The sequence below is a fragment of the Ailuropoda melanoleuca genome, chromosome 17, assembly GCF_002007445.2.
Source record: "Ailuropoda melanoleuca isolate Jingjing chromosome 17, ASM200744v2, whole genome shotgun sequence".
Classification (NCBI taxonomy): domain Eukaryota; kingdom Metazoa; phylum Chordata; class Mammalia; order Carnivora; family Ursidae; genus Ailuropoda; species Ailuropoda melanoleuca.
In genome coordinates this window covers 25,111,410-25,136,926 of record NC_048234.1, presented here as the reverse complement: position 1 = coordinate 25,136,926, position 25,517 = coordinate 25,111,410, and the positions used below count along the sequence as shown (strand labels likewise).

Sequence of the window (25,517 nt, the reverse complement as noted above, 5' to 3'; positions counted from 1 at the left end):
AATAAATGTTAGCAAGCAGGAGAGTTTGCAAATATGGAATCTTGAATAATGAGGATTGATGATATTATTAGTATTTGCATACTGATGGGGAAAAAACCCTTTTGTTAAAGGAAAGGAGTCTGTAAAATGCCATGTAAAGGGTATTTTGTTGGCCTTGGTGTGCTCCTCACCCTCTCACTTTCACAAACAAACCTCTTGATTAATTAAGAAATGTTTTGTGCAATCTGCAGCCATTTAGGATCTACTAACATTTTATGCCGATCTGGTGGGTGTCTAGTAAAGAGAGCTCCAAAGCCTGTAGCAGGTAATCCAGTGTCCCTGGAAACAAGAAAACAATTTTTAGAAAACATGTCACACTGACATTTATAAACTTTCAAAGCCATACAAAACTAATTTGGGGCTGAATTTTTTAATCCTTTTTCTAATTTTTCATTTATTATTTTAATTCCAGTGTGGTTAACATACAGTGTTACATCAGTTTCAGGCATACAATATGGTGATTCAACAGTTCCGTATAAAGAAGTACTATTTAGGTTGCAATTGGCTAATGATCTAGTTATTCAGGCGGCTAAGACAGAGAGTGATAGTAGTAAAAGTATGGCTTTAAGTAGGACTAATCAAATAAATAATGTTGCTTGGTATTGAGAAATGGCTTGTGGTTTTTATATTAATAATTGTTGTAATAAAATTGATAGTACCTATAAATTGAGGATATACCTCTTAAATGTGTGGAGAAACACAGGTCAACAGAAGCTTCTGTGTGAACTAGGTTACCAGCTGGAGGTAGGTACAGTTCAACTCGCTCAAGCAATAACAAGTCAAACACCTGCTTCAACTGCTGTTTATGGGAGCAAGAATAACCGTGACAGTGGGAGTAGTCAGAAACTGATTTACTTGAGAAAATGCCGTATCAGAAGCATCAGTTATTAATGGGATTGGTCAGTTTCTGAATCCTCCCTCCAATTGTAACTTGTATAACCATGAAGAAAATTATTACAAATGCATGGGGGGTTACAGATAGTTTCTTAAAGGTTATTCATGTTTGCAACTTTCATGCACTTTGCAAAATAAAATGTCCCAAAAAGTAAATGAAAAATTCAGCATTTTGTCATTGCTTTGATTGCATTTCCCGACAATTACAACCTAAGACAAGATCTCTGGAAAGACTTTTTCATGGAAAGACACTATGCCAAGCTGCAGGACTACAGATATGAGCAAGAAACAGTTCCTACTCTCAAAGAACTATTTCAGGGGAAACACACATATGTATAATTAACTACAATGTAAGTCCACCCATTGTGCAGAACATAAACAAAATGCTCAGAAGGCAAGAATATAAGAGCAATTAATCCTGATCAATGACAGCTTACCTAATTCTTACTGCTTGTCAAGCAATATTTCTAGGTATATTTCATACTTGTTTTCACCTAAACTTCAGGGCAACCTATGAAGTAGGTACTTTTATAATTCCCATTTTATAGGTTATATTATAGACACTGTTTCACAAGTAAATTGTGGAATTGGTGTTCAAAACTAAACAGTCAAAACACTGACCAGAAAAAAATGCATAAAGAGGAAGTAACATTTTAGCTGGACCCAGAATAGGTAATGCTGCTTGGCAAACAATTGAGGGAAAGGGAATTCCAGACAGAGGGAATGGCATGAACAGAAAGCACAGAAGCTTGAGATATGTTCATTATGATTGATGTGTTCCTGTAACGTGTAGCTGGGGCCGCTACACCTCCTCACTACTCATACAAATCCTTTCCTGCATGTGTATGTTCTGTAAGCAAAGTAAAGTAGTAAGACTACCTTTCAATAATCCCAGAGCTCATTGTTTCATCATTCAATAAAGGCTTTCTCTTTATTTTAGCCAATTCTCTGTTTAAATAAACTTGTGCCATTTGTTCATGTGTTTCTGATATCCAAATCTGGAAAAATGGAAGCCACATATAAGAAAAACAGATACATTGCCAAAAATGGTCAGTTACTAAAATATTTTTGTTGAAGTACATTCTGATATTAATTATTGATACTGTTGACATTAAAAAATAGTACTATCTCATAGCAGTTCAACTATTTCATCCTAAATATATGAAAATGGCAATTCCTTATGACATGTTATTAGAAAATAAATAATCAAATTGGTTGTTTCTATGAAATGCATTCAACTAAATACTAACTTTACGTGTTTTTTACTTTCTTCTCAAAGTTAGTATATTTTAATTTCCCTAAGTAAGAAAATGTTTGTAGCAATCACTTTGTAAATCACATCGGACTCGGATACCAGCAGCACCACCACCACCATCCATTCTCCATTAGAGGATTACTCAATAAATTATCAAGCAATTATTACAAGACATGAAAATTGTAAGATGTACTCAAATCAACTGAAGAAGCATCATGAGTAGTATTTAGGGAATCTAACAAACAAAAATGGATGCTGAGGATTCAATATTTCTTTCCATTCCAAACTCTAGAAGATTGTGAATGTGGAGGTTCACAGCAGAGAAGCAGAACTCACCACTACCAAGAGAACCCACGACTTTCTCCAAACCTGAAGACATCCAATGAACCCCTAGGTCACATTAATTGCACCAGATTTTTTTTAAAAAAAAAGAAAGAGATAGATAGATGAAAGAAAGAAAGAAAGAAAGAAAGAAAGAAAGAAAGAAAGAAAGAAAGAAAGANCCCACGACTTTCTCCAAACCTGAAGACATCCAATGAACCCCTAGGTCACATTAATTGCACCAGATTTTTTTTTAAAAAAAAGAAAGAGATAGATAGATGAAAGAAAGAAAGAAAGAAAGAAAGAAAGAAAGAAAGAAAGCAAGCTCTGTTTAGATATTTGGAGACTTCAACTGCAAGAGTATCATAGCTATAGTCAAACACCTTTGGTCCCCTTGGGGTTGGTATAATAAAGCTCTGCTATGACTAGGAAACTATCCTACTCAAAGCAGTTTTAACTATAGTCTCTGGCCCTGGTTCCCTGGTCTACCCCATGGCTCTACAGACCTTTGGCTTCTCTGACCACTACTCTTGAAGACTTCAACCTCCTGAATCACCAGCCACACAGCCCAATTTCCCAGCTTTGACTCCTATACCCTTTTGCTCAACTACTCTTCCTCATAGATTCCCAGGTTCACAAGTCAATGGTAAGAGATACTGTACTGAGCTTCATATTATACACTTTAACAAAAATAAGACCTTTTTTTGGGAAAAAAATTACTAGGCACCATTTTGTTTTCATGTGCAAGGCTGACCCAAAGGCACCTGTCAGTGCCTTCCACAGGCTAATCCCAACAGAAAGCCAGAGGGCAAGGAAGATCACTGAAGCTGTCCATAAAGGTCAGCCTCTGTGGCAGAGTAGGGTTGAGAAGGGGGGAAAGTAGATCTGAAGGGAGAAAGGAAAAACACTTGGCATAGTTTATCTTCATTTTAAGGAAGGAAAAACTGAGGCTGAAACAGAATAAGCAGGGCCCAGGTAAACCAGCAAGAAAGTAGAAGTTCTACAATTCAAAACATGCGGCCTGACTTGTTCATTCATCAGTCCATATCTGTGAAGTGCCAGGCTAGTGTAGTAAACAAACTCCAGAAGCTCGACTGACTATAGCTTAGTGAGTTGCAGTAAATCATGGGGATAATGGTAATGACAAGAGCACATAGCTAGACACTATTCTAAATGTCTTCACATTAAATATTCACGAAAACTCTACTATTCCCACTTCACACCTGAGGAAATAAAGACATGGAAAGTTTCAGACTCTTGATCAAAGTTACAACCTAGTAAGGGGTGGAACCAAGAATGAAAGAGAAGTGATCTGTCTCCAGCACCCACTCTTAACCTCTATTTCCCATATCAAGGGCAAATGTTGTCCTTCAATTTTAGACCTCCCGTCTTCATCAGTATTAGAACTCCAAAATTTTAGCTGGGGACCTGATGTTTCAGACTACATTTTCTAGTCCCTTTATTTAAAAAAAAAAAAAAAGTTTAAAGTTTTTATTTAAATTACAGTTAGTTAACATATGTTGTAATATTAGTTTCAGGTGCACAATATAGTGATTCGACACTTCCATACAACACCCGGTGCTCATCACAGCAAGTGCACTCTAGTCTCCTTTATACTGAAATATGACCAGTGACTTGTCCTGAACAATGAAGCATAAATGGAAGTAATTTATTCAATCTCCAGGAAAGGTCCCGCTTCTTTTTTCCTTTTCCTCCTGCATGAAATGTGGACATAATGACAGGTTTCTGGCAGCCATCTTGGGCTCTGCACAGGGATGGAGGGTAGAAAGCTAGGAGTAGGTTTCTGACGAACTTCCATACCAGTCCTGACCTGCTATCATCCAGACTTTTTACACGAAAGAATAAAACCTTATGTGAACAGCCACTGTTGATTTGTGGTTTCTGTTGCATGTGGGCAAACCAAATCCTACACCATTTTAATGTGAAAAATCACTTTGGTCTAGAAATGTTCATAACCTGACATAAGGGTGGGTAATTTATAAAAGCACTACCATATGTTTAAAAGTCTTTTGGACTTTATAGCTATATATGTACATATATATATATGTATATATATATACATATATGTGTATATATATATCACAAACTGGAGATTGGCAATTTGGTATGTGAGATTGCTAAATTAACACAGCACAAACTTGTAGGATAATCACTAAAATTTCCATTAAATTTGCATAATAAGATCTCGCTTGAGTCAAATGGTAATATAAAATATATCTAATGTATGTTTAGGAAGTTCACTTCATAACATCATTCTTATTCCCCATTTTTCTGAGTATCAATTTTTCTCAAAGTCCCAACTTCTAATCTTGCAAGATGAACTCTTCCTATATGTGTGGCATTTAAGAAATCCCAGTAGTAAAATAGTAACTGTTAACTGGGTAACTGGTACAGGGAAAGAGAAAGTCATTTATAATTTCCCCTCAAGTTCCACATTTGAGGGTAACCAGACTCCTTCTGCTGAGGATAACTTAACACCCAGAAGAATCTCTCTTGGAAAGATTCATTTTAGTTGATCACTAACTGACATTTCTTTCTTATGTTGCTTATAGGGTCCCCAGAAAGCAGACTCCTCTGACCCATACTTTAGGAAGTGCAGGTACTTTCCAAGTCAAGTTCCCTGTGTGATGCCACAGGCTGCTTCAGGAATGAGTCTGACCTCACTCAACCAAGTTCCCCAACTTCAGGGTAACAGTTACTCAAATTCCCTGCTGCCAGATATCCTTGAGGCCCCACACTACAGCAGGACGTAGCTTATCCCATGGGAAAGGAGGGGTGGAACTCAGAATGTAAATTCTCTCTAAAGGACTCTTCCAAATTCCAAACACTCTCAGCCAGGTCTCTTCAATTTCAACCTTTTCTTTCTCTTTTTTTAATCTTCAAGGTGGATGAGAGACCAAGAGGCTTGGAATCAGTTACTGCCCAAATGCTTCGCATGTTCTATGTGACAGATGTGGGACCTCACTTCGGAATAAAGAACTTGGCATCTATCATCTCATATCTTCAGTCATAACTGAAGAGTTTTATTCTACCCTCTTAAGTAGCACTTCCCCTACCAACTGTAGCTTTTCTGTATCATTGCCAAAAGGTCGTCATCATCAACAAGCAGTATAGAGACTTCGTAAAAAGTCTTTATCTTTAAAAAAGGATGACTCTTATTTCGCAGCAGTTTTGCTCTTAGAAATTCTGGCTGTTTTCATGTCTAGGAGAACTCAGTAGTAGTTCCACACAGAGATTATTTAAAGGATCTCAGAGAGTCAGTGAGGCTTGCTCCTCGTCATTATTTTGAACACCTGGGATGCATGGGGTATGATCAGAAAAATAATTTCATTCTTTTTTTCTACTACCTGTTCTATCATTTCTTATAATCACCTCAAATAACAAAACTGTTTCTTGTAACAAAAACAGTCTCAGTTAAGTAACGAATATTAGTGGAATAATCACAAGAGAGACTTTTAGTCGTCTTGTTATCTGAGGGAAGGAAAGAACTAGTGAACTAGAAAATCAGCCAACCCTCCCCACCCAGACACACTTCCATCTACAGACTTCCCTGGCCTGAAGCAGACTAGCTGGAGAAGAGAAAATCTTTCACCTTAAATGAAATTCATCATTTTGATGAGATACTTTAACTATTGAAATGAGACCAATCCACTTGTTATGGTCAGAGAGTGACCATAAAAATTATAAAATCTGCATAACATTTTATCCAGGGGTACAGAAAAGTACTGACTCCACAAAGTAGGGTGAACAGACAGCGGAAACAAAGAATACAGGTGTGTGTACAACTGCATCTTCTAAGTGTCATTTGTTCAACATAACAGTGAACATGCTTCAGCAAACTGATATACTGAAAAATTAAAATCTGGTTTCTCTAAGAGTTAAATGAGGCATGATTATTGCTATAGAAAAAGAATTATGAAGGAGAGTGACGGGATCAAAAAGGCAGATGCCTACATTCATTCCTATCCCAGATCCCTAGAAATGACAGAGCAGATACACACTTGAATCAATAAACCCAGAGCTGCATCAGTAGACATGGAAAGTACTCAGTTGGCCTAACTTTATACAGAATTCCTGAAACAGAAGAGGCAGGTGCACTTGTGCTGATGTTGGAAAAGGAGATCCACGAGAGAATGCTGGAACTGCTGGCATCAACTCCCAGCTCAGGCATTATGGAAACCTGAAGCAAGAGGAGACCCTGACTCCACCAGCCACTCACCCCAAACATCTTTCTTTTTCCTGGTTTAAGTGGTTCTCCTCCAGTGGCATTTAAAATTATTCCATTTACAAAAATTTGATCCATATGCCTATTTCAGGTACTTAGATCTGAATGCAAAAAGCATCTCTAAGTATAGTCTTATGAACAAAACACCATTCTACTATGTCAATCAAAGAAAAAAAATACCTGAACCAATTAAGTAAATGATAATTGAATTTCTCAGATCTGGTATAATTATATCCCTTTATATCCCTTTTAGGGTCACTAATTTCTAAATGTCATATTTTCATCCACTAAAATAGTTCATATTTGAGACTTACTTGGCTATTCTTTATTGATTCATAAAAAGAATGTTAGCACACTTTTGTACAACTCATTTATTTACCATTTTAAAGTCCAAAGTGACTGTAATGCTATTAATACAAATATTAGCCTAATTTGCTCATCCACATTGTCCTGTTAGTTCCAGAAATGCCTTGGCACTGATCCATTAGCCGTATAAGAAAAATCTGTGTAGTAAAATCACTCATGGTTTTCCTTGTTCTTTTATGTCTGACAAGTTCTCACCTTCTATGACACAGCATCAAATGTACCCCACAATTAATTCTTCTCAGTTTTGAGGAAGTTTCCTCCCACAAAAGCAGTCTTACATACTGATTGTGACAGAGGTAGTGTTGTGAGGATCCTTAAGTGAGGGACTTTACAAATGAAGGAAACCATAAGAGAAGAGCTCCTGAGCATTTTAGTTTGCATGGGACTCACTCTGGTATAGTTAAGCAGCACCTGAATAGAGTTTCAATAAAATACCAAGACAAAATGCTATAGTTTAAAATGCTATTTCCCATAATTGCTTAGACTTGTAAAACAATCAGAGAAAGTCAGTGGCTTGAAAGAGTGCTTGTCTGGGAAACTGCATCCCCATGGCCCCACGTGCTCTCCCGAAGCCAGAAGGACCACTGGGGTAGGAATTGGATTATGCCACCACTGAAACCTAACTGGTATGTTTCCATATTTCACCAATGAATGAAAGCCAACACTAGAAAGCCATCCCTGATCCTCTCCTCAATGCATTTCAGTTCACGGGTGCCCCTCTCCACATCTTGATCTTCTTCCTATCATAGCACCATCCATTGTACACTTTGCCACTGTGGTTGTACACCTGCACTTCCCCCACAAGCCTGTGAGTTCCTGATGGACAGTGACCTTGTTTTGAATTGTTTCTTACTCTGCACTTAGCAAAATAATAGGGCCTCAATATATATTTGTGGAATACAGTCTTTTTTCCTTCCTTCTTCCCTTTTTTCTTCCCTTCCTTCCTTCTTGCCTCTTCTTCTTTCTTTGTTTCTTTCCTTCTTTCTTTCCTTCATTTCTTCCTTCCACAAGTATTTATTGAGGACCCACTCTGGGCCAGGTACCATCCTAGGAACTGGAGATACAGCAGAGAACTAAACAAACCAAAGTCTCTTCTCCCATGGAGCTAGTATTCTAGTCAAGGGACATGTGCAATTAACAACTAAAGAAGTTTTAAGTATATACAGTGATTTAAATGCCAGGAAGAAAAACTAAAGTAAGGAAAGGGGATAGGGAGGAATGATGTGAATGGGCTGCTCTTTTATATACAAACGGACAACTAGCTCACTGAACAAGTGGGACTTGTAAGTAGACACAAGCAGAAAAAAATCTGTTCTTCCTCCATCACTGCCCATCTATAGGTATTTGGAGAGGCGAATTCTTTCTTATGCTCCTTGATAAAATATAGGACAACTGCCAGGACTTCTGTGGCCACTCTCAGATAATACAAACATCTTCTGGCTACTTCTGTCCCAAGAGGAGTCTCATTGAGGTAAGTAAAATCCCCAGTACCAGGTACTAACCAAAACTTCATTTGAAATGAAATACTCATTCCTGTAGTTTAGGTCAACTTTGGCCTGGCATACCTCAGTGGGAAAAGGGGGCACAGCTGGCTTCTTCTCAATTGTCCCCCTTAAATTTCTTCCCTACTCCTCAACTCCCTCTGGCTTCTTGAGAGTTTAAGATGTGGGTGTGGGGATATGAGGAAAGAGAGAGGTAAATGCAAGAAAGGTGGAAGTATAATCTTGTTTTGGTTTCCTCTGGGCGTGTCTGATGTCTGATGCTTTCTGGCACTGATGGATGTTCAAAGTTGACTTTCTTAGAGTGTTCTGTAGATGTAGAGATCCCTTCTGGAAACATTCATTGGTTGTATTCCATGACACAGGATGCCACTGTCTGGACTTAACTGTCCTGCCTCAGCCCCTGGGAATCCAGTTACTGTCCCTCCCATCCCTACATAAGAGGCTCTTGGGCAGGTTCTGAAATGGTTCTCTGTCATCTTTCTCTTCTACATCTGCTCCCCAGAAGACAAGTCTCGGCCTGAGTACTCAATTATCCTTGTCTCACCAATGATGTACATGTAGTCCCCCTCTTTCTACTCTGCTGCTTTGGAAAGATCACCAGCGCCTCATATTTCTAACTTCACCAGGCAGATGAGACTCGCATTACACCTTTTCCAAAACCCTGTTTCTACTCTCAAACTTTTCTTTTGGCTTCTTGGATTTCAATCCTCTTATATCCTTCATGTTAATACTGGCCTAAGGGCACCACCTTCAAGGGTCTCACCTAAGTGGCCTAATATTTCACTTCGGCACATGGGGCTATGGAGTTGTCTGGGGTCTTTTGGAGTCCAAATGAAGACAAAGAAAGGCCTATTTAAAATCCTGTTACAGGGGCACCTGGGTAGTGCAGTCGTTAAGCGTCTGCCTTCGGCTCAGGGCGTGATCCCGGTGTTCTGGGATTGAGCCCCACATCAGGCTCCTCCGCTGGGAGCCTGCTTCTTCCTCTCCCACTCCCCCTGCTTGTGTTCCCTCTCTCGCTGGCTGTCTCTCTGTCAAATAAATAAATAAAATCTTTAAAAATAAATAAAATAAAATAAAATAAATAAAATAAAATCCTGTTACAAATAAACAGTGCTCACATTAGCCCCAGTAGCAGCATTTAAGGGCAAGGAGAACTTCATACAGCGGAATAGAAATGCTGGTGGACAAAAAAAGCAACCGCTCAGCAGCAATATTGGAAAAATCCAAAAATGGTAGAAGACATGTAGGAGAGGAAACAGATGGGAATGAGGCTAGCTAGCATGTGTGTGGACATAATTCAGGAAACAGGACAGAGGTTATAGATAAGATATAAGAAACCAATGCCCTAACACATGCCCAAGCCAGAGCAAAAAAATAATCAGGTTCATTTTCTGCAAGGAGGATGCGGTGTTTGGGGGGTAAAAAGACCACTGGGGTGGGAGTGGAACAACTTGGCCCTCGAAGAGACAGTTTGAGAAGCATTTAAGATCTTAGACTCTGGAACAAGAGGGTAAAAATAGATTTTAATTTTTTTTTTTTAAAGATTTTTATTTACTTATTTGACAGACAGCCAGCGAGAGAGGGAACACAAGCAGGGGGAGTGGGAGGAGGAAGAAGCAGGCTCATAGCAGAGGAGCCTGATGTGGGGCTCGATCCTGCAACGCCAGGATCACGCCCTGAGCCGAAGGCAGACGCTTAACTGCTGTGCCACCCAGGCGCCCCAGATTTTAATTTTTAATACACTTTCTTACTGTTTGATTTTGAACAAATGATAGAGCTTCACCTGGCCTCGGTTTCCTCATTTACACAATGTGGTCACTTAGAGTGCTAGCCCGAAGAGTTGTCCAGAGGATGAAATGAGGCACTGTTCATATAACCATCTTATTGAATCGATCCTATCCCATCAGTAGGATGCAATCATGAAGCAACTTCATTTTAATCAAGCTGCCTCTTCCATCCCACATGGATGGCTAGTTCTTTCACTTCACTTAATGGAAATTTTAAGCAAGTCCCATAACTTTTCTAGGCCCCTCAATCTTGAGAAGGATCTCATTTTAGTTATGAAATTTTCCAGTCCAGTGAAATCATCAAAATTGCTAACTGTATTGGATTTAAGTTTCTCACTTTCCCACCTAGGTGCTGCTTTAGGCATGGAATCCTGCAGTAGGTGGGCCTTGTGACTTCACAAGTGTCAGACACCTAGACCCTACGTCCTCTAAGTTCCAGGATGCACATATTAATCTCTCTGATTCTCTTGAAACACTGCTCAACTGAGGAAGAAGGGACATGCAAGACAATGAAATAAATTCTTTGTGAACTCTAGTCTTCAAGGACATAATCACTCGTACTGGCCTAATCTAGTTTAGAATATCTTAGCAGGTTCTGCCTAGATGGTCTAGCATCTTGCTTTAAGATGTGTGTTTTTCACCAACTATTGAGAGTATTCTAGGGTTTATGTCTCTATCAAAACTCTGGGGCAAGAAGAAGAACTCATCCATCCTTCTGCAACATTCAGCATCTCACCTGATATATGAAAATATGAAGGCTCTGTGTCTGTATCCCCCTCCTTTTTACACCTGGGACCTTGGGTGAATCATTTAAAATCAATGGGTCTGGGTTTAGAACTGGAATAATAATACCTTTCTTGTCAACTTCATAACTTTGTTGAGAAGAGCAAGAAAGAAGATGGATGAACGAGTGCTTTATACACAAAAAGTCTAGAAAAATGTAACTTGCTATTAGGATATGAGAATAGCAATTTTGTCCAAAATAGTTGACCCCTTGATCTATTTTCATTCCTATCTAATATATCTGTAAACTGGAACAGTAAGGATAAGGTTTCAATGACCATGAACAAAAGTCATAGAGAAGGTAAATATTATCTATTTCAACACCATCTATTAGACCTGAAGCTTGTTTGCTGTAATGTGTATAATGTATGGAATGAAAGTTTGAGGTTCTTACATCTCATAGTTCACTTCATCTAACTTCCTCCCATAACCCAGAGACCAAGAACATTTTCATTTGGAAATAAAAAATAAATATTTTTAAAGAGTCAAAGATGCTAAGTGCATGCCAGGTAATGCGTGCTTTGCCCAACTTGCTCTTGTCCTGACCACACAACCCCATGGCTCAAGAAAGCAAGGCTAAGCTGGGTTTGGTGGAGCAGGGCTGAATGGCCACTGACAGAGCTGAGCATCAGACTTGGGAACCCTTCCATGTGCTGGCTAGTGACCAAAAAGGCAGCCTGGTGCAAAGGCAAAAGGCCAATGTGGAAACTGAGGAAACCATTAGAATGCCCTTGAGATTTGAGCTGTAGGGCTAAAAGACACTGAGCAGCACAAAATCAGGATGCCAGTGAGACACTGGTGTGTGTGTGTGTGTGTGTGTGTGTGTGTGTGTGTGTGTGTATGGGGGGGGGGAGGTTGTCTTGCTTTAGAACTGTCTTGGTTCCTGTAAGTGTCCTTGATTCCACTTCCAGGAAGCTGCATCTCTATAATGTCCATTTTCCCGGCTATCCTTATCATTCTCTATCCATTGTAACTATAAAAGGCAGGAAGAAACAAGCATGAGCCCTGCTAAGCTAATTCATTCTCATTACCCTGGAGAACTGAGAATCTTCTGGACCCATGTTCAACATAGAACTGTGGATCTTCCTAGGCTTGCCCTATTTCAATACAGCCCGGCCTTTTGGAGCAGAGTGTAATACAAACCAGTGTTCCCAACACATTCACGTCTGCCCTAGGCAAATTACCAGCTCTTCAGCCCCAAGGCCATCCTATAGGGCTGAACTAAGTCTTCAACTAGCCCAAAGTTCTTGACATTGTAGGACACAATTTGGGGGTCTCTGGAGAGGTGAGCTCCTGCCTTACACAAATTGGACAGACACCTAAATAGCCAAGGAGTAACACACTTGTGGTAATTCAAACAGGAAGTACCCATGCAATGAATATTCCTCTTGGAACTGGGTCATACAAACTTTAGGAGAATCATATCAGCGTGTTTTAATAACTCACAACTCTACCACCTTATGACAAATACAAAGGACTTGAAATCAAAGAACTGGATTCAAAGTCTCAATCTTCCACTCCCTAACTGGGAACTTTGAGTAAGCCACTTAACTTCTAGGAGTTTCTCCCCCTCTGTAAAATGGAGATAATACCACCTACTTTACAGGGTTATTGTGAAGGTTAAAGCAGACATGGAACAAAATGCTGTGGCTGCAGCAACAGCATCATAACAGCATGAATAATTTCTTGAGCACTTGCTATGTGCCAGGCACTGAGTTAACCACTTGATTTGCTTCATCTCATTTAATTTCTCCAATAACCTTATGACATGTGCACATTTTACAGGTAAGGTCACTGAAGCACCCAGCGACTAAGTTACCTGTCTAAGTACCCAACACAGCATGGAGGGGTGGCACCAACAAAGAACTCCTCCTTTTATTTTTCCATGTTTCACTAGGAGGAAGTGTCCAGATCTAAAGAAATCAGCAGCAGCTACTTACTGGGGGTTCATCAGTTCCAAGTCGCCAATATGTTGAATTACACAGCTTTTTTATGGCCTCAGGACCCTCTATATCATAGTCTTTCGGATAGGCTTCTCTGTCATGGTGCCTTAAAAAATAAATTAGAATCTGTTAAGGGATGAAGCTTTTTTAAATCACATATTGCATTTAAAATTTTTTTTTAAATTATCCAATGAAAATTTACTGTATTTGTGACATTGTTTTAATTATAAATTCACTGGATGTGGGATATATAAAGTATTTACCATCTCTTTTCAAGTAACACTGAGGCTACTTCCTAAAAACAACTTAGCACATGTGATAAAACTAATAATATCATGAGAACAATACTTATCCAACACAGCAATTACTCAGTAACTTCAGTGAAGTGAACCTTATTTCATAATGAAGATTTGTTACCAAAAGTAAATTCTAAAATAAGACATGGTAGTAAATTAGAAAGGCAACTTGCCACTTTAGCAATTTTTTCTACGATGAATTTTAATTAAAAGTTTTTTTTCAAAATGAGAAAGAGCGAAGTATCTGCTCATATGGATTTATAACATGTGCTTCCTGCTTCTAAAGAGGGTTTAAAGAAAGCTGACAATTAAACATAAGCTGGAAAGAACATGTAGATGGAAGAGGGAAAAATATTCCAAACATCTTGGCTAAAAGGGTGGATAGAAATAATAATAAAGGAGAGATTTGGGAAGAGGGGAGGAAAAAGAAGCAGAGCGGCTTGCAGCAGAAGGAGCTGTTTCTACATAGCTTTCTTGGGTAAGAGAAAGGAAGCTGAACCCCAACATCCCTCAAAAGGGGCCTTACTATTGAGGGATACAGGGCTAGGATTGTGTAAGGGATATTGAGGTATGCCAAAATTCATCCACCCATCCACCCATCCAATTGTCCATTCATTCAGTCAATATTTTAAGTACCTACTACATGCCAGGAAGGGGATGTAATGGGGACAAAGCCAGATGCAGTCCCTGCCTTCATTGCTCACACCCTGATGAAAGACACAAACAAACAAGAACATTCTACAGTGTGGGCGCAGGGTCATGGAAGCAGAACAGCATTCACTCATCTGGATGGGACACTCTAAGTCAGGAGGCCCTTTAGGGCCTGACCCCCCACCTCGCCCCACTGAATTGGGGCTGGGACCCTGCATTGCATTCAAACTACTCCCTTACCTCTCTGCCTCTGAGATGAGAGCAGAACACTGCATAGAACACAGCAGCAAGGGAGCCCAGGGTGGAGCAGTAGAGCTCAGGCATGTGAACCCTCTGCCTTCCTCACATCTGAGCATTAAATTGCAAAACCCTAAAAGCATTTTGGTACCATATCAGCATTTTCTGAGAGTCTCACAGGAAGCTCTCACTTCGGTCTTTAGGGGGAATATTGAACAACATAAAGAACCAAGAGTGGTAGAGTAAATGGGGCCATGGGTTTGAGTCATTGCTCATATCCTAGCTGTGTGACTCTGCGCAAGTCACTTAACCTTTCTGTGTTTCCATTTCCACCTCTGTAAAATGAGGACAGAAATAATACCAGTAAGATTTTTGCAAAATGACAAAAATAAAAGAAGGTCCTTCAAATACTGAAGTATCATAAATACCTATGTATAATGAATATATTAATCCAGCTTTTAAAAATTCTGGTGTACAAGAATTGCAACTTTATTTTTTCCATAATTGTACTTAATTCCTTTTCCAAGTGCTCATATTGCCACGATGGAAAAACCTTAATCTTCGTCAGTTCTGGATCTCTTCCCATTCTCAAGGGCCTGTGTGGTGCCACAATGCCAAGAAACCATCTTTGCTGTCATCATCTTTCCTGTTGACATCGGTGGAAACCTCCTAATTCTCCTGTGGTCTTCCATTATGGATCCATGCACATCTGCTATGCCCTTCTGGTCCTGCCACATAGACTCTTGCCTCGACTGGCACTCTACCACAAGCAGGCCATTATCTAGGCCACCAAGAACCTTCATGTGCCCCTGTCCATCCAGGGTTCCTGGAAAACAGATTCCATTCCTGAGCTATCTCCCTGGCCCCTGAGCTGTTTGCCTGCCCCCCACCCTGCAGTGGGCTTGGGGGGATACGCACAAGCCCCACAATTCAATAGCTCCAAAACCATTACCCTGGGAATGGAGGGCTAGGCAGTGATAGGTCCCCTCTGCTCGAGAATTTCTAAAGCTTTAACCTTTCCAGTTTGGGGTCCCAGACAAACCCACACATTTTCAACTTCTCTGATGCCCTCCATCTTCAGTCCATGAACTCTTCATCTACCATGGGACAGGGTAGCCTGGCTCTTCATCTATTCTTCCAAATCTATGGCATCATCCTAAGACCCAAGTTTTTGAACCCCAAGCCCAAGAAGTTGGTGTTTTTGTTGCCTGCTGGGTCTTTCTTCCCTGAGGCAATAAAACCAGAATATCTCCCTGGGAGCTTAAGAATGAAGAGGAAAAGCACAGTTAACATTTCAAGGTGTGATCCTAGTGCTTACTTCTTCACTAGTCACCATGGGCACACTGCCCAGGGTATAGAGTGTTTTAAAACATGAGAGTGTCTTAACTATTTTTTAATCAGCAAAAAAAGAATATAATCCATCTTAGATTGTATCCATCTTTACACCACTGTAATTATAAACCATCATTTTTTAACTTTTCTAATGGAGGAAGGAGCCCATGAAGGCAAAGATAATTAGTGTCCAGGAGAGTCAGAATGTACCATATATTTTAAGTTGTATTATAACTAGATTATTACAAATGATGCAGATATGTTCCTTTACTTACAGCAATCTCAGTACTAAAAGTCCAGCATTGAAAACATGAATCTCTAATGAAATCTTTCTGTGGAGAACTGAGCTAATACAATTGGCATCCCCTAATGCCTGCCAGTTGCCCACAAATGTTGTGCCCACAGTCTGCAGGCTCTGAGAAATACACAGTTAAAGAAGACCAGCCCCTACTTCTAAGAGACTGCCCCCCTAGCAAAGAGAATTAAACATGTTTAAAAATTATAAAGTATATAAAATATAAATATTTACTATATACTAAATACACATTTAATATGTATAAAAATATAGTAAAAGTGATTAGGGTATTATAAAGAAAATGACAGACTCAATTAATTCTTGATTTTATTATGTCAGGTGAACGCTGGCTTGTGCCTCAGTTTCCCTGAGATGAACTGAGAATCATACACTGAGGAAACAAACGAATCAATGGATTGAGAATCTCAAGTGACAAGTGACATGTAATTGCAAAATATTATTATGTGTAATAATATTGTGTCTATATACCATATGCTTTAGTTGGGTGTTTTTCAATGCTTTGTTAATGCCAATTAAACTTTACAGCATCTTTATGAGACATGTATCAAGGTATTATAATAATAATAAAGTAAAATATAAATAAATATAAATAAATACTTTATATAGCCTTGTTCTCCTTGCTACATGCATTTATTAATGGTCACCATATAACCGGCCATAACCTGTCATTTATTGTAATAGAAATTCATTTTGAGAAAATAATGAAATAAAAATAATAATAATAAAATAAAATTTACAATGTTTCTGGAGCAGTAACTTTCAAACTTTTTGAGCACAGCCCCTACCTCACCGCCCCCACCCTCATCCCATCTTAAGACATTGGCCAATGTCTGAAGACATTTTGAGTTGTTGCATCAGGGTAGGGTGGGTTGTCACTGGTATCCAGTGGGTAGGGGCCAGTGATGCTGTTAAACACCCTACCATGCACAGAACAACCGGCCCCCCATAACAATGAAATATCTGGCTCAAAATGTCAAAAGTATCAAGGTTAAGAAAGTTCCAGGGAACAGTTATATACCAGACTCTTAGATCAGTGGTTCCCAAACCTGTTTCATGGAACAGCAAAACATTCCCTCCAAATTCATAGAACCAACATAAAATTGCCAATTTTTGTTTTGACAAAAACATCAAAAATAAAATGACCATCTACTGTCTTGAATAGGAGGACCTCTAACACCAAAGAAAACTAAAAAACAAACTCAGAGTCCTTTAAACAGAATAAATACAGCCATACAAAAAATTTGCTACGTTGTCTTTACAGTTAGTCTTATCACCTTGAATTAGTAATAAGGTCATTGTTGACCAGTACTGGTCTCGTCTACTGACTGGCTTCTGCAGATATTAATTTGCCCAGACATGAATTTGACAGCAGCTGGTCAGCAGTCAGTTCAAGGTCAAAGCTGCTTGAATACAGGTATTCCATGCTGCTGACTGAAGGAAAAACTATGTCTTCCATGCCAAGCATGCAGGTACTGGTTGACCTCCCTGCTGAGAGAAGGGTCCACAGGGCTCCCTGCCATCAGTGCCAGTATCTTCCTTGATAAGCAGCCTTGCCTTTTCTTAGGACCTTGCTCTATCAAGGCCAGAGCTGAGTGTTGTGACTTTCTTTATATAAGAAATTTTTATGTAAAACATCCTCAATTATAAGAGATGAAGCTTGCATTCTCTACCCTGTTGTGGAAGAGACAGTATGAGTAAGAATAGAATTGGGAATGGGGAAAGGACTGAAAGGACAGGATCAGAGTTGCCAACTGTATGAAAGGAGGTTGAAACTATGACCCTGTTGTCAAAATGCCACTTAGACTGCTTCAGAGGGGATTAAGGTCAATACAATCTAGTAGGTCAAAGATAGCATGAGCAGGTCCTATTCTGGACAAATGCCCAACATATACAGTTGATATGTAACTTCCCACCACCAACTCTACAATCACCTGAACCCTTGAAATCCTGTTCTTCCTATCTTTTCAGACCTAATGTGTCGTCTCAAGTAATGCCTTGTCAAGAGACAAGGGTCTGTTTCTGGGTTCCTCTGGGAGCTTAGGTTTCCTATCATAAGAGCTGGATGACTCCCCATAAAATTGGATCTGCAAGCCCCCCTTGAGTAAACACATATGGACCCTAAAGTGAGTTGCAGAACTAAACAAACATAGTCCAGAGCATTCTCGGGCAAGGACCTGCAGCTCCCCTCAGGCTGCCCCAAGCCAGAGTGGTCCAGCTCCCAGTGGAGAACAGGGTGGGGTCAGGTCATAGGATTCTCCTTGCAAGTCATACTCTAGTGGACCAAATGACACTCAAGTTACACTAAAGTTTACACTCACTTTCCATGGTCCCACATCTGTGTGGGAGAAATGAAGTGGTGGTTTGCAACAAAACATTTATCTCTGCTCCACCTTTCATATTTTTTCTTTATAATTATGCATTAATGAATCTGCCTTCTCATTAGACTAGGAGTATCTCAGATACAGGAATTATTCTTTATTCATCTTTGTGTTCTCAGGGCCTAGCATAGTCTAACACATTATAAATACTCATTAAATCTTCAATGATTGATTGATTGAATGTTCTTACATTGTGTTACTGTCACCTTAATATAAATGTTGAAAGCAGAGGCTTTCAAATGTGTCCATAAAAATAAAAAAGCATCCCAGCTCACTCTGCAAAAGCACACATAAAGAAGAAGTGATTATGCATATAGAGATGCTAGTCCTTTGCAACAAAAACTTGTCTCCAGAGGAATTATAAATCTACTTGCTGAATGGGAAAGCTCTCAACATACATATGCATAACACTGATTGCAATGGGGGTGTGAATCTGAGCAATATCTGACATGAGAACAATGAAAATCCCAGCCCTTCTAGCTTCTAGTTACTTGACAAGAGACACATTTTCTTTGCGGATTTCAAAGATGTTAAAAATGTTTAGTTAAGACTCCAGATGGAAGAATATATTAATTTTAAATTTTAGAATTATTAATGTAATTCACAACTACTCTGTCAGTTATTGTATTTTCTGATATAAATCTAACCCACATGAGAAGAGAAAGGTACCTTTTCTATTAGGTTTTATAAACATCTGCTATCTAGAACTTTAAAAGAAAATTACCCCAGAGAGTCAGCTCTATTTCCTGACACCTCAGAAGCATAAAACCAATAGAATCAAAGGCTACAAAGAAACATTTGACAATGCTCTTTAAAGATTTCATGGGAAAATGATTTACATGCCAAGGTAATGTTATTTTAGTGGCACATTCATCAAACTGACAAATGAAGACTTTTAGAGGTATTTGCAGAGTCATAAAGAAAATCTTACGTCCTTGGGAGAAATGGTGACATTTCAAACTTATGAAGAGGGACTTTGGTTTTCAATGTCTCCTGCTCTATGTGATTTGTGCATCTATAACCTGAAACCACAGAATCTGAAGCCTAAACTGCACTCAGAAGAAAACCATTTGACGAAGGCAGATAAGTGAAGTCATTTTCTTCACTGGACATATACTGAGTGGCATGTAAATAAAACCCATCATTATTATGGATTTTCTTAATAGAAAATCTTCAGAAACTGGAGGCCCTATGGAGAATATTGAGAGGAAACAAAAAAGAATATAGTAGTGAGAGCCTGTGTCTAAACAGTTTAAATGTTAAATGAATGTTGTTGGTCTGAGTAACTGCCAAACACATGACTTTGAAAACAGCTGAAGGGACGCGTATTAGACAGGGTGACACTGTAATTGATTGATCCACCTGGAACACTATCAGAGGGAAATGAGGTACTAAGTACACGGGGAGTGGTGAAAACCAGGACTGTCCTAGTCAAATCAGGATCAGGACATTCTGTTATTCCATGTTTCAACAATTGGTTTGCAATGTTCTTAAAATCCTAGGATGTTTCCCAGGGTTTCTTTGATCCTCCCCTCCAGAATCAACTTATATTGACTGGCCAAAGACACTCTGGGAGATAGAAGAGTGAGACTAAAGAGAGACAGAGTTTTTTAAGTGTATTATACATTGTAATTACAGTAGTCCACAGAAAACCTTGACAGTATATCTTTCATGAGCAGCATGAAGACCAGTTTGTCCCCCTGCAAAACAAAAAGCAAACACCTGATTACTTGTATGAGCTCCTTCCCTATAGTCTTAATACTACTGGTTTAAATAATTTGAATTAACTATTCCAGAATAACATCAAAAGATTATATTATATAAGCTTCGGGCCCATTTTAATGCACACTTTTGTGAACCAATGAGCAATGCATATTGACTAGATATTACAAGGTTCTTTGGTTTCAAAGCAATTCATTTCATTCACATTAGAAATGAATGAACAAGCTGTTCTTCATAAATAGAATCTAAAGTTTAAATATTCTTCCATTATGAACATAGTTATACAAATGAGCATTTTCCCCAAGTCTTCCTAGAAATCATTCAAAAAGCAACAAAGGAAATGGAAAAATTAAAAGCAAACTAAATTTTTGGCAAAGTCAGAAGTTATAATTCCCAAACCACACCGTGTGCAAGGGCTCCCATAAGCAGCCAAGATTCATTCAAAGACAAGTGGAACAAAAGAATTTGTCAAAGACAAGTGGAAAAAGTGAAGATAAGAGGCTGTAGGGAGAAATCTCACTAATGAGATTGGTCAGAGGTAGGAACTCTTGGAGTGACGGCCAAATTATATTTCCATGGTTATGCAAATAAATTCACTGAAAACAATGGAAAACGCTAGATAAAATATATCGTTTTTATTTATTTATTTATTTTTAAAGATTTTATTTATTTATTCGACAGAGATAGAGACAGCCAGCGAGAGAGGGAACACAAGCAGGGGGAGTGGGAGAGGAAGCAGCAGGCTCATAGCGAGGAGCCCGATGTGGGGCTCGATCCCATAACGCCGGGATCACGCCCTGAGCCGAAGGCAGACGCTTAACCGCTGTGCCACCCAGGCACCCCAAAATATATCGTTTTTAAATCCCAACACATTTAAAGTATTTAAGAGCTGAAAGTCCAATGGGGGAACTACCAGGTCAATCTTTGGATGAAAGCCTGTAACCAAAGAGTTAAGTAGAATTTCAAAGACCCCAAACTGCTGATGCCTTCAATGCATTAGCCAACACTGCACATGGGCAATGACTTTAGGGCTAGAAGAACAAAAATCTAGCCCTAGAATCCACCTAGGAGTGAGTTTTATAAGAAAGTCTTCCATATATGATAGTCATTGTGCTCACCAATATAATTTCTCCTTCTTTCCTGGGAATACAAGAGGTTAAAATTCCCAGCTCTCTTGCAGTTAGTGGGGCCATTTGACTAGTTCTGGATAACAAAATAAATATGAGCAGAAATAATATGTGCCCTTTCTGTGACAGTGAAAGCTCCTGTACAATTCTCAATTCTTTCCTCCTCCACCAGAGTAGTCAATGACCTTCTAGAGGACAGAGCCAGAATCAGCCTGAATCCCAGAGTACCCAAGTGGAGGAATGCCCACTCTCCACCAAAAACTTACAGTTGACTTTGTGAGAGCAGGAAATAAACCTTTATGTATTAAGCCACTGAGATTTGGGGGGACTGATATCACAGATTAAGTTTAGCCTATTCTAACACAAAAATCAGTACCAGAAGTGGGGTGGGTGCTACTGTAACAAAAATCTAAAGTATATGGCATTGGCTAAAAACAAGGCAAAGACAAAAGGAAACTGGTATTGCAGGCTAGAACAGCAAAACATTTCATGACTACAGGAGGCAAAGGGTTGACTCATGTACCTAGAGAGACCAAGAAAGAGATTGGGAAAAAGTTCGTGAGCTCCATGTGTGAACTGCGATTGTTTTTTGCCAATGTACTTATAAAAGAGAGAGAGGTAAATTCAGTAAACAGGCTGGTTTACAGGAAGGTAAAGGGAAATGAAGGAGTCCTGAAATTTGGGGCCTGAAATGCTAGAAGCACCAGCAACTTTTAGATCTCAAACAGTAAGAAAGAAAACTCAGAAAGATCTTTTTGAGACAAAGTTCTATCAAAGCTGAGCCTTGCAGCAAAGTTCATCCCATTGTTAGATGCTCCCAAAGAATTAAGCTGCATTTAAGCAAATATCTGTCTAAGGAGATTGTCAAACAGAAATTCCCAGGGTTTCTGATTTCTGTAACTACAGCAGTCTCAAAGTGATATTCAAGGTATTTATTATAGGAGAAAAAGTAAAGAAATATAAAGAAATACAGCAGAACTTTGTCTAGAAAGAATTGCGAGTAAAATTACTACCAGTTGGAATTGACTGAATTCAAACAAATAAACTTATGAAGTTCTTAAAAATTGTTCTTCCAAATAAGCCAGGAGTCGGAATTTAAAATCCTTTAACTCCTCAATATTTAAAATATTCTTTGGAGGAGGGCCTGGGTGGCTCATCCGGTTAAGCACCTGACTCTTGGTTTGGTTCAGGTAATGATCTCATGAGTTGTGGGATAAAGTGCACCCCCCTTTGAGCTCCGCATTCAACAGGGAGGCTGCTTGAAAGTCTTTCCTCTCCTTCTGCTCCTGCCCACCCCTGAGCTCTCTCTCTCTAAAACAAACAAATAAATCTTTTAAAAAAATATTCTTTGGCCCCCAAACTTTTGGAACTAGGAAATGAACTGAGTTCACAGGAGAGCACAGTCTACAATATCCGTTGCAGATGTGGTCAAGAATAATAGAAAAGACCACGCACAGGGCAGAGCCAAGGACTACAGAGAACAATGAGAAAGGGAAGCTGCTTCCAGAAAGCAAAATGGGGGTCTAACAAGGAACATTCCTGACACGAGTGTAGGGCTCTTTAACAATGTGTGCCGGACGGGATTTAAAAATGACTGTGGGCCAAGCAGAGAAAGACAATTATCATATGGTTTCACTCATTTATGGAACATAAGAAGTAGGAAGATCAGTAGGAGGAAAGGGAAGAAGAAAGGGGGGGTAAACAGAAGGGGGAATGAACCATGAGAGACTATGGACTCTGGGAAACAAACTGAGGGCTTCAGAGGAGAGGGGGTGGGGGAATGAGATAGGCCAGTGACGGGTATTAAGGAGGGCATGTATTACATGGTGCACTGGGTGTTATATGCAAGTAATGAATCATGGAACTTTACATCAAAAACTAGGGATGTACTGTATGGTGACTAACAAAATATAATAAAAAATTATTATAAAAAAAAGAAAATGCTAATACAAGAAATATCCAGTCTTACGCATAAGATTAAAAAAAAAAAGAAACACTACAACAAAAACTAATTATATACTGTATGGTGACTAACATAATAAAAAATTAAAAAAAATAAAAAACAATAAAAAATGAAAAATGAAAAAAAAAAAGAATGACTGTAGACCAATGACAGTCCTGTCACTTCCACACTTCCTCTTTCTGAGCAAGAGTGCTTACTACAGTTATCTGGTCCCTGTCCCACCAGTGTGCACTGGGAGCAGAAAATCTGTCCTTTTTCTTTATGGTTTTCTGAATCAAGTAGAGTACAGCTAGTCTGTAGCTAGACTTAGTAGAAAGACAATAGTATAACATGTGGAGATCTTGAAATTTTGACCTGTGACTGGATAGAATTTGGGTCATTATCCTTAGATAAATAGGTGAACATAGTCTGCACATGGAGTGTGGAGCCAGCATTCAGTGACTGCCTAAATACAACATACAGTGCACATGGAACTTTTATAAAAATATAGAAAAAATATTTTACTATGTGTGAAAGATATAACTGACAATTCAATAAAACTAAAACTTTATAACACATTTTTAAAGAAATCCTTCTTTAATCTGAACATACTTAAACACTTCAAAGATCAAAGATCAATATAAACTTAAATTGTTGAATTTCTAAAAGATACCAATAAATTGAAATACCATTTACAGGAATCCATAAGATACAGCTATAGCAGTACCCAGAAAAAAATTCTAAGCTTTAAGTACTTTTATCAATAAAAATGAAACAATGAAAATAAGTAAAACATCTAATTCAAAAACATAGAAAAAAGAACAAGAAAGCCAAAAGAATCCAGAATGATATAATAATTCAAGATAAAAGAGTAGTTAAATGCAGAATTAAATAAGTTAGAAAACAGAAAAAATGATTACGTAAGCAAAATAGACACATCTAAAAAATCAAAGAAAAGGGCAGGGATATATAAACAGAGTAGAGGGATAAAATATCCACACTGTGGAATATTATTAGGCAATAAAAAGGAATGAAGTATTGATACCTGCTACAACATGGGTAAAACTTGAAAACATTATGCTAAGTAAAAGAAGCCAGTCACATAGGACCATATATTATTTTATTCCATTCATATGAAATGTCCAGCATAGGCAAATCTATAGAGACAGAAAGAAAGTTAATGGTTCCTAAAGCTTGAGGGTTGAGGCGATTCAGAAGTAACAGCTAAAAAGAACAGTATTTCTTCTTAAGTTAATCAAAATGTTCTAAAATCTAACCTAAAATGTTCTAAAATTGTGTTGATAGATGTACAACTTGGTCAATACACTGAAAGCCATCGAATTATACACCTTAAAAGGATGATATGTATAGTATGTGAGTTGTATCTTTATAAGGCTGTTAAGAATAGAAGTAACCATCAAAATAGAAGAAAAAATTTAAAAGCACTAAAGACTACTTTCTATAACTCTATGCAAATATATTTGGAAAGCTAGATGGCACACATAACTCTCTATGAAAAGCAATTTACCAAAATTGTCCTCGGTAGAGACAGAAAGTCTAAATAGACAATTCCCAAAGAAGAAACAGAGAAAGGTGTCAAAGAAAAAAAAGAGTTATCCATCAAACAGTATCATGCCCAGATGATTTTACTATGGAAGGAAATTTCTTATTTGTACTTAATGTCTAGCAGGATGTTTGACATGCCTTGGTCTCCTCAGGTGTCAGAGGTACAAGGACATAAATAGGGTCAATAGGACCTATAATGGGTCACGTTACATTCACTACACTCATTTTGACATAAGTGTAAAACAACCACAGGCAGCTTTTCCAAATTATTTATATTTATTGTAAGATTTTTAACATACAGGGGAGTCTGAATGGCTCGGTCAGTTAGGTGACCAACTCTTGATTTCAGCTCATGATCTCAAGGTCTCGAGATAGAGCCTCATGTCAGGCTCCATGCTCAGCCGGAAGTTAGCTTGAGATTCTCTCTCTCCTTCTCCCTATGCCCCTCCCCCTGCTCTCTCTTTCATACAAATAAATCTTAAAAAAAAAAGATTAATATACAAAATAATGCAACTAAAAAAAACCATGCAATCTATCCAGACTAGATTTCTCTACTAAATCACATGATACATACACTTCTTTCAAGGTCTAGAAAGAAGACCACAATACGCTAACCTGTTAGGAAATTGCCTTCATAGAAATTTTGGTTGCTTTGTCGGCATACACCTCTACAATGAGAGCCGGTGCCACTAAGCTCTGAAAGCTAGGGTTATTATGCAGAGAATTCTTTTTTTGTGATGATCTATTAGGAGTTTTGTTGTTCACACCCTTGTTGTGAATGACCATATGTAAATTAGCTAACCTGAATGTGTTG

The 25,517-nt window shown here is 38.6% G+C and overlaps 1 protein-coding gene across 7 annotated transcripts in view; it reads right to left on the bottom strand.

Annotated features, from left to right (window-relative positions):
* Nucleotides 1–25,517, bottom strand: part of C17H9orf135 (chromosome 17 C9orf135 homolog) — a 194,825-nt gene that overhangs the window by 121,484 nt on the left and 47,824 nt on the right. For 3 of the 7 annotated variants that reach the window (XM_034646840.1, XM_034646839.1, XM_002914737.4), the window contains exons 2-4: nt 13,134–13,242; nt 1,813–1,931; nt 250–318 (exon numbers count right to left, since the gene is read on the bottom strand). In XM_034646840.1, the coding sequence (XP_034502731.1) occupies nt 250–318; nt 1,813–1,931; nt 13,134–13,242 (297 nt within the window). Of the gene's footprint in view, nt 1–249; nt 319–1,812; nt 1,932–13,133; nt 13,243–19,971; nt 20,047–25,517 lie in introns of all 7 variants that reach the window. The other 4 variants (XR_004621655.1, XR_004621656.1, XM_034646838.1 and 1 more) reach the window with 3 other exon arrangements.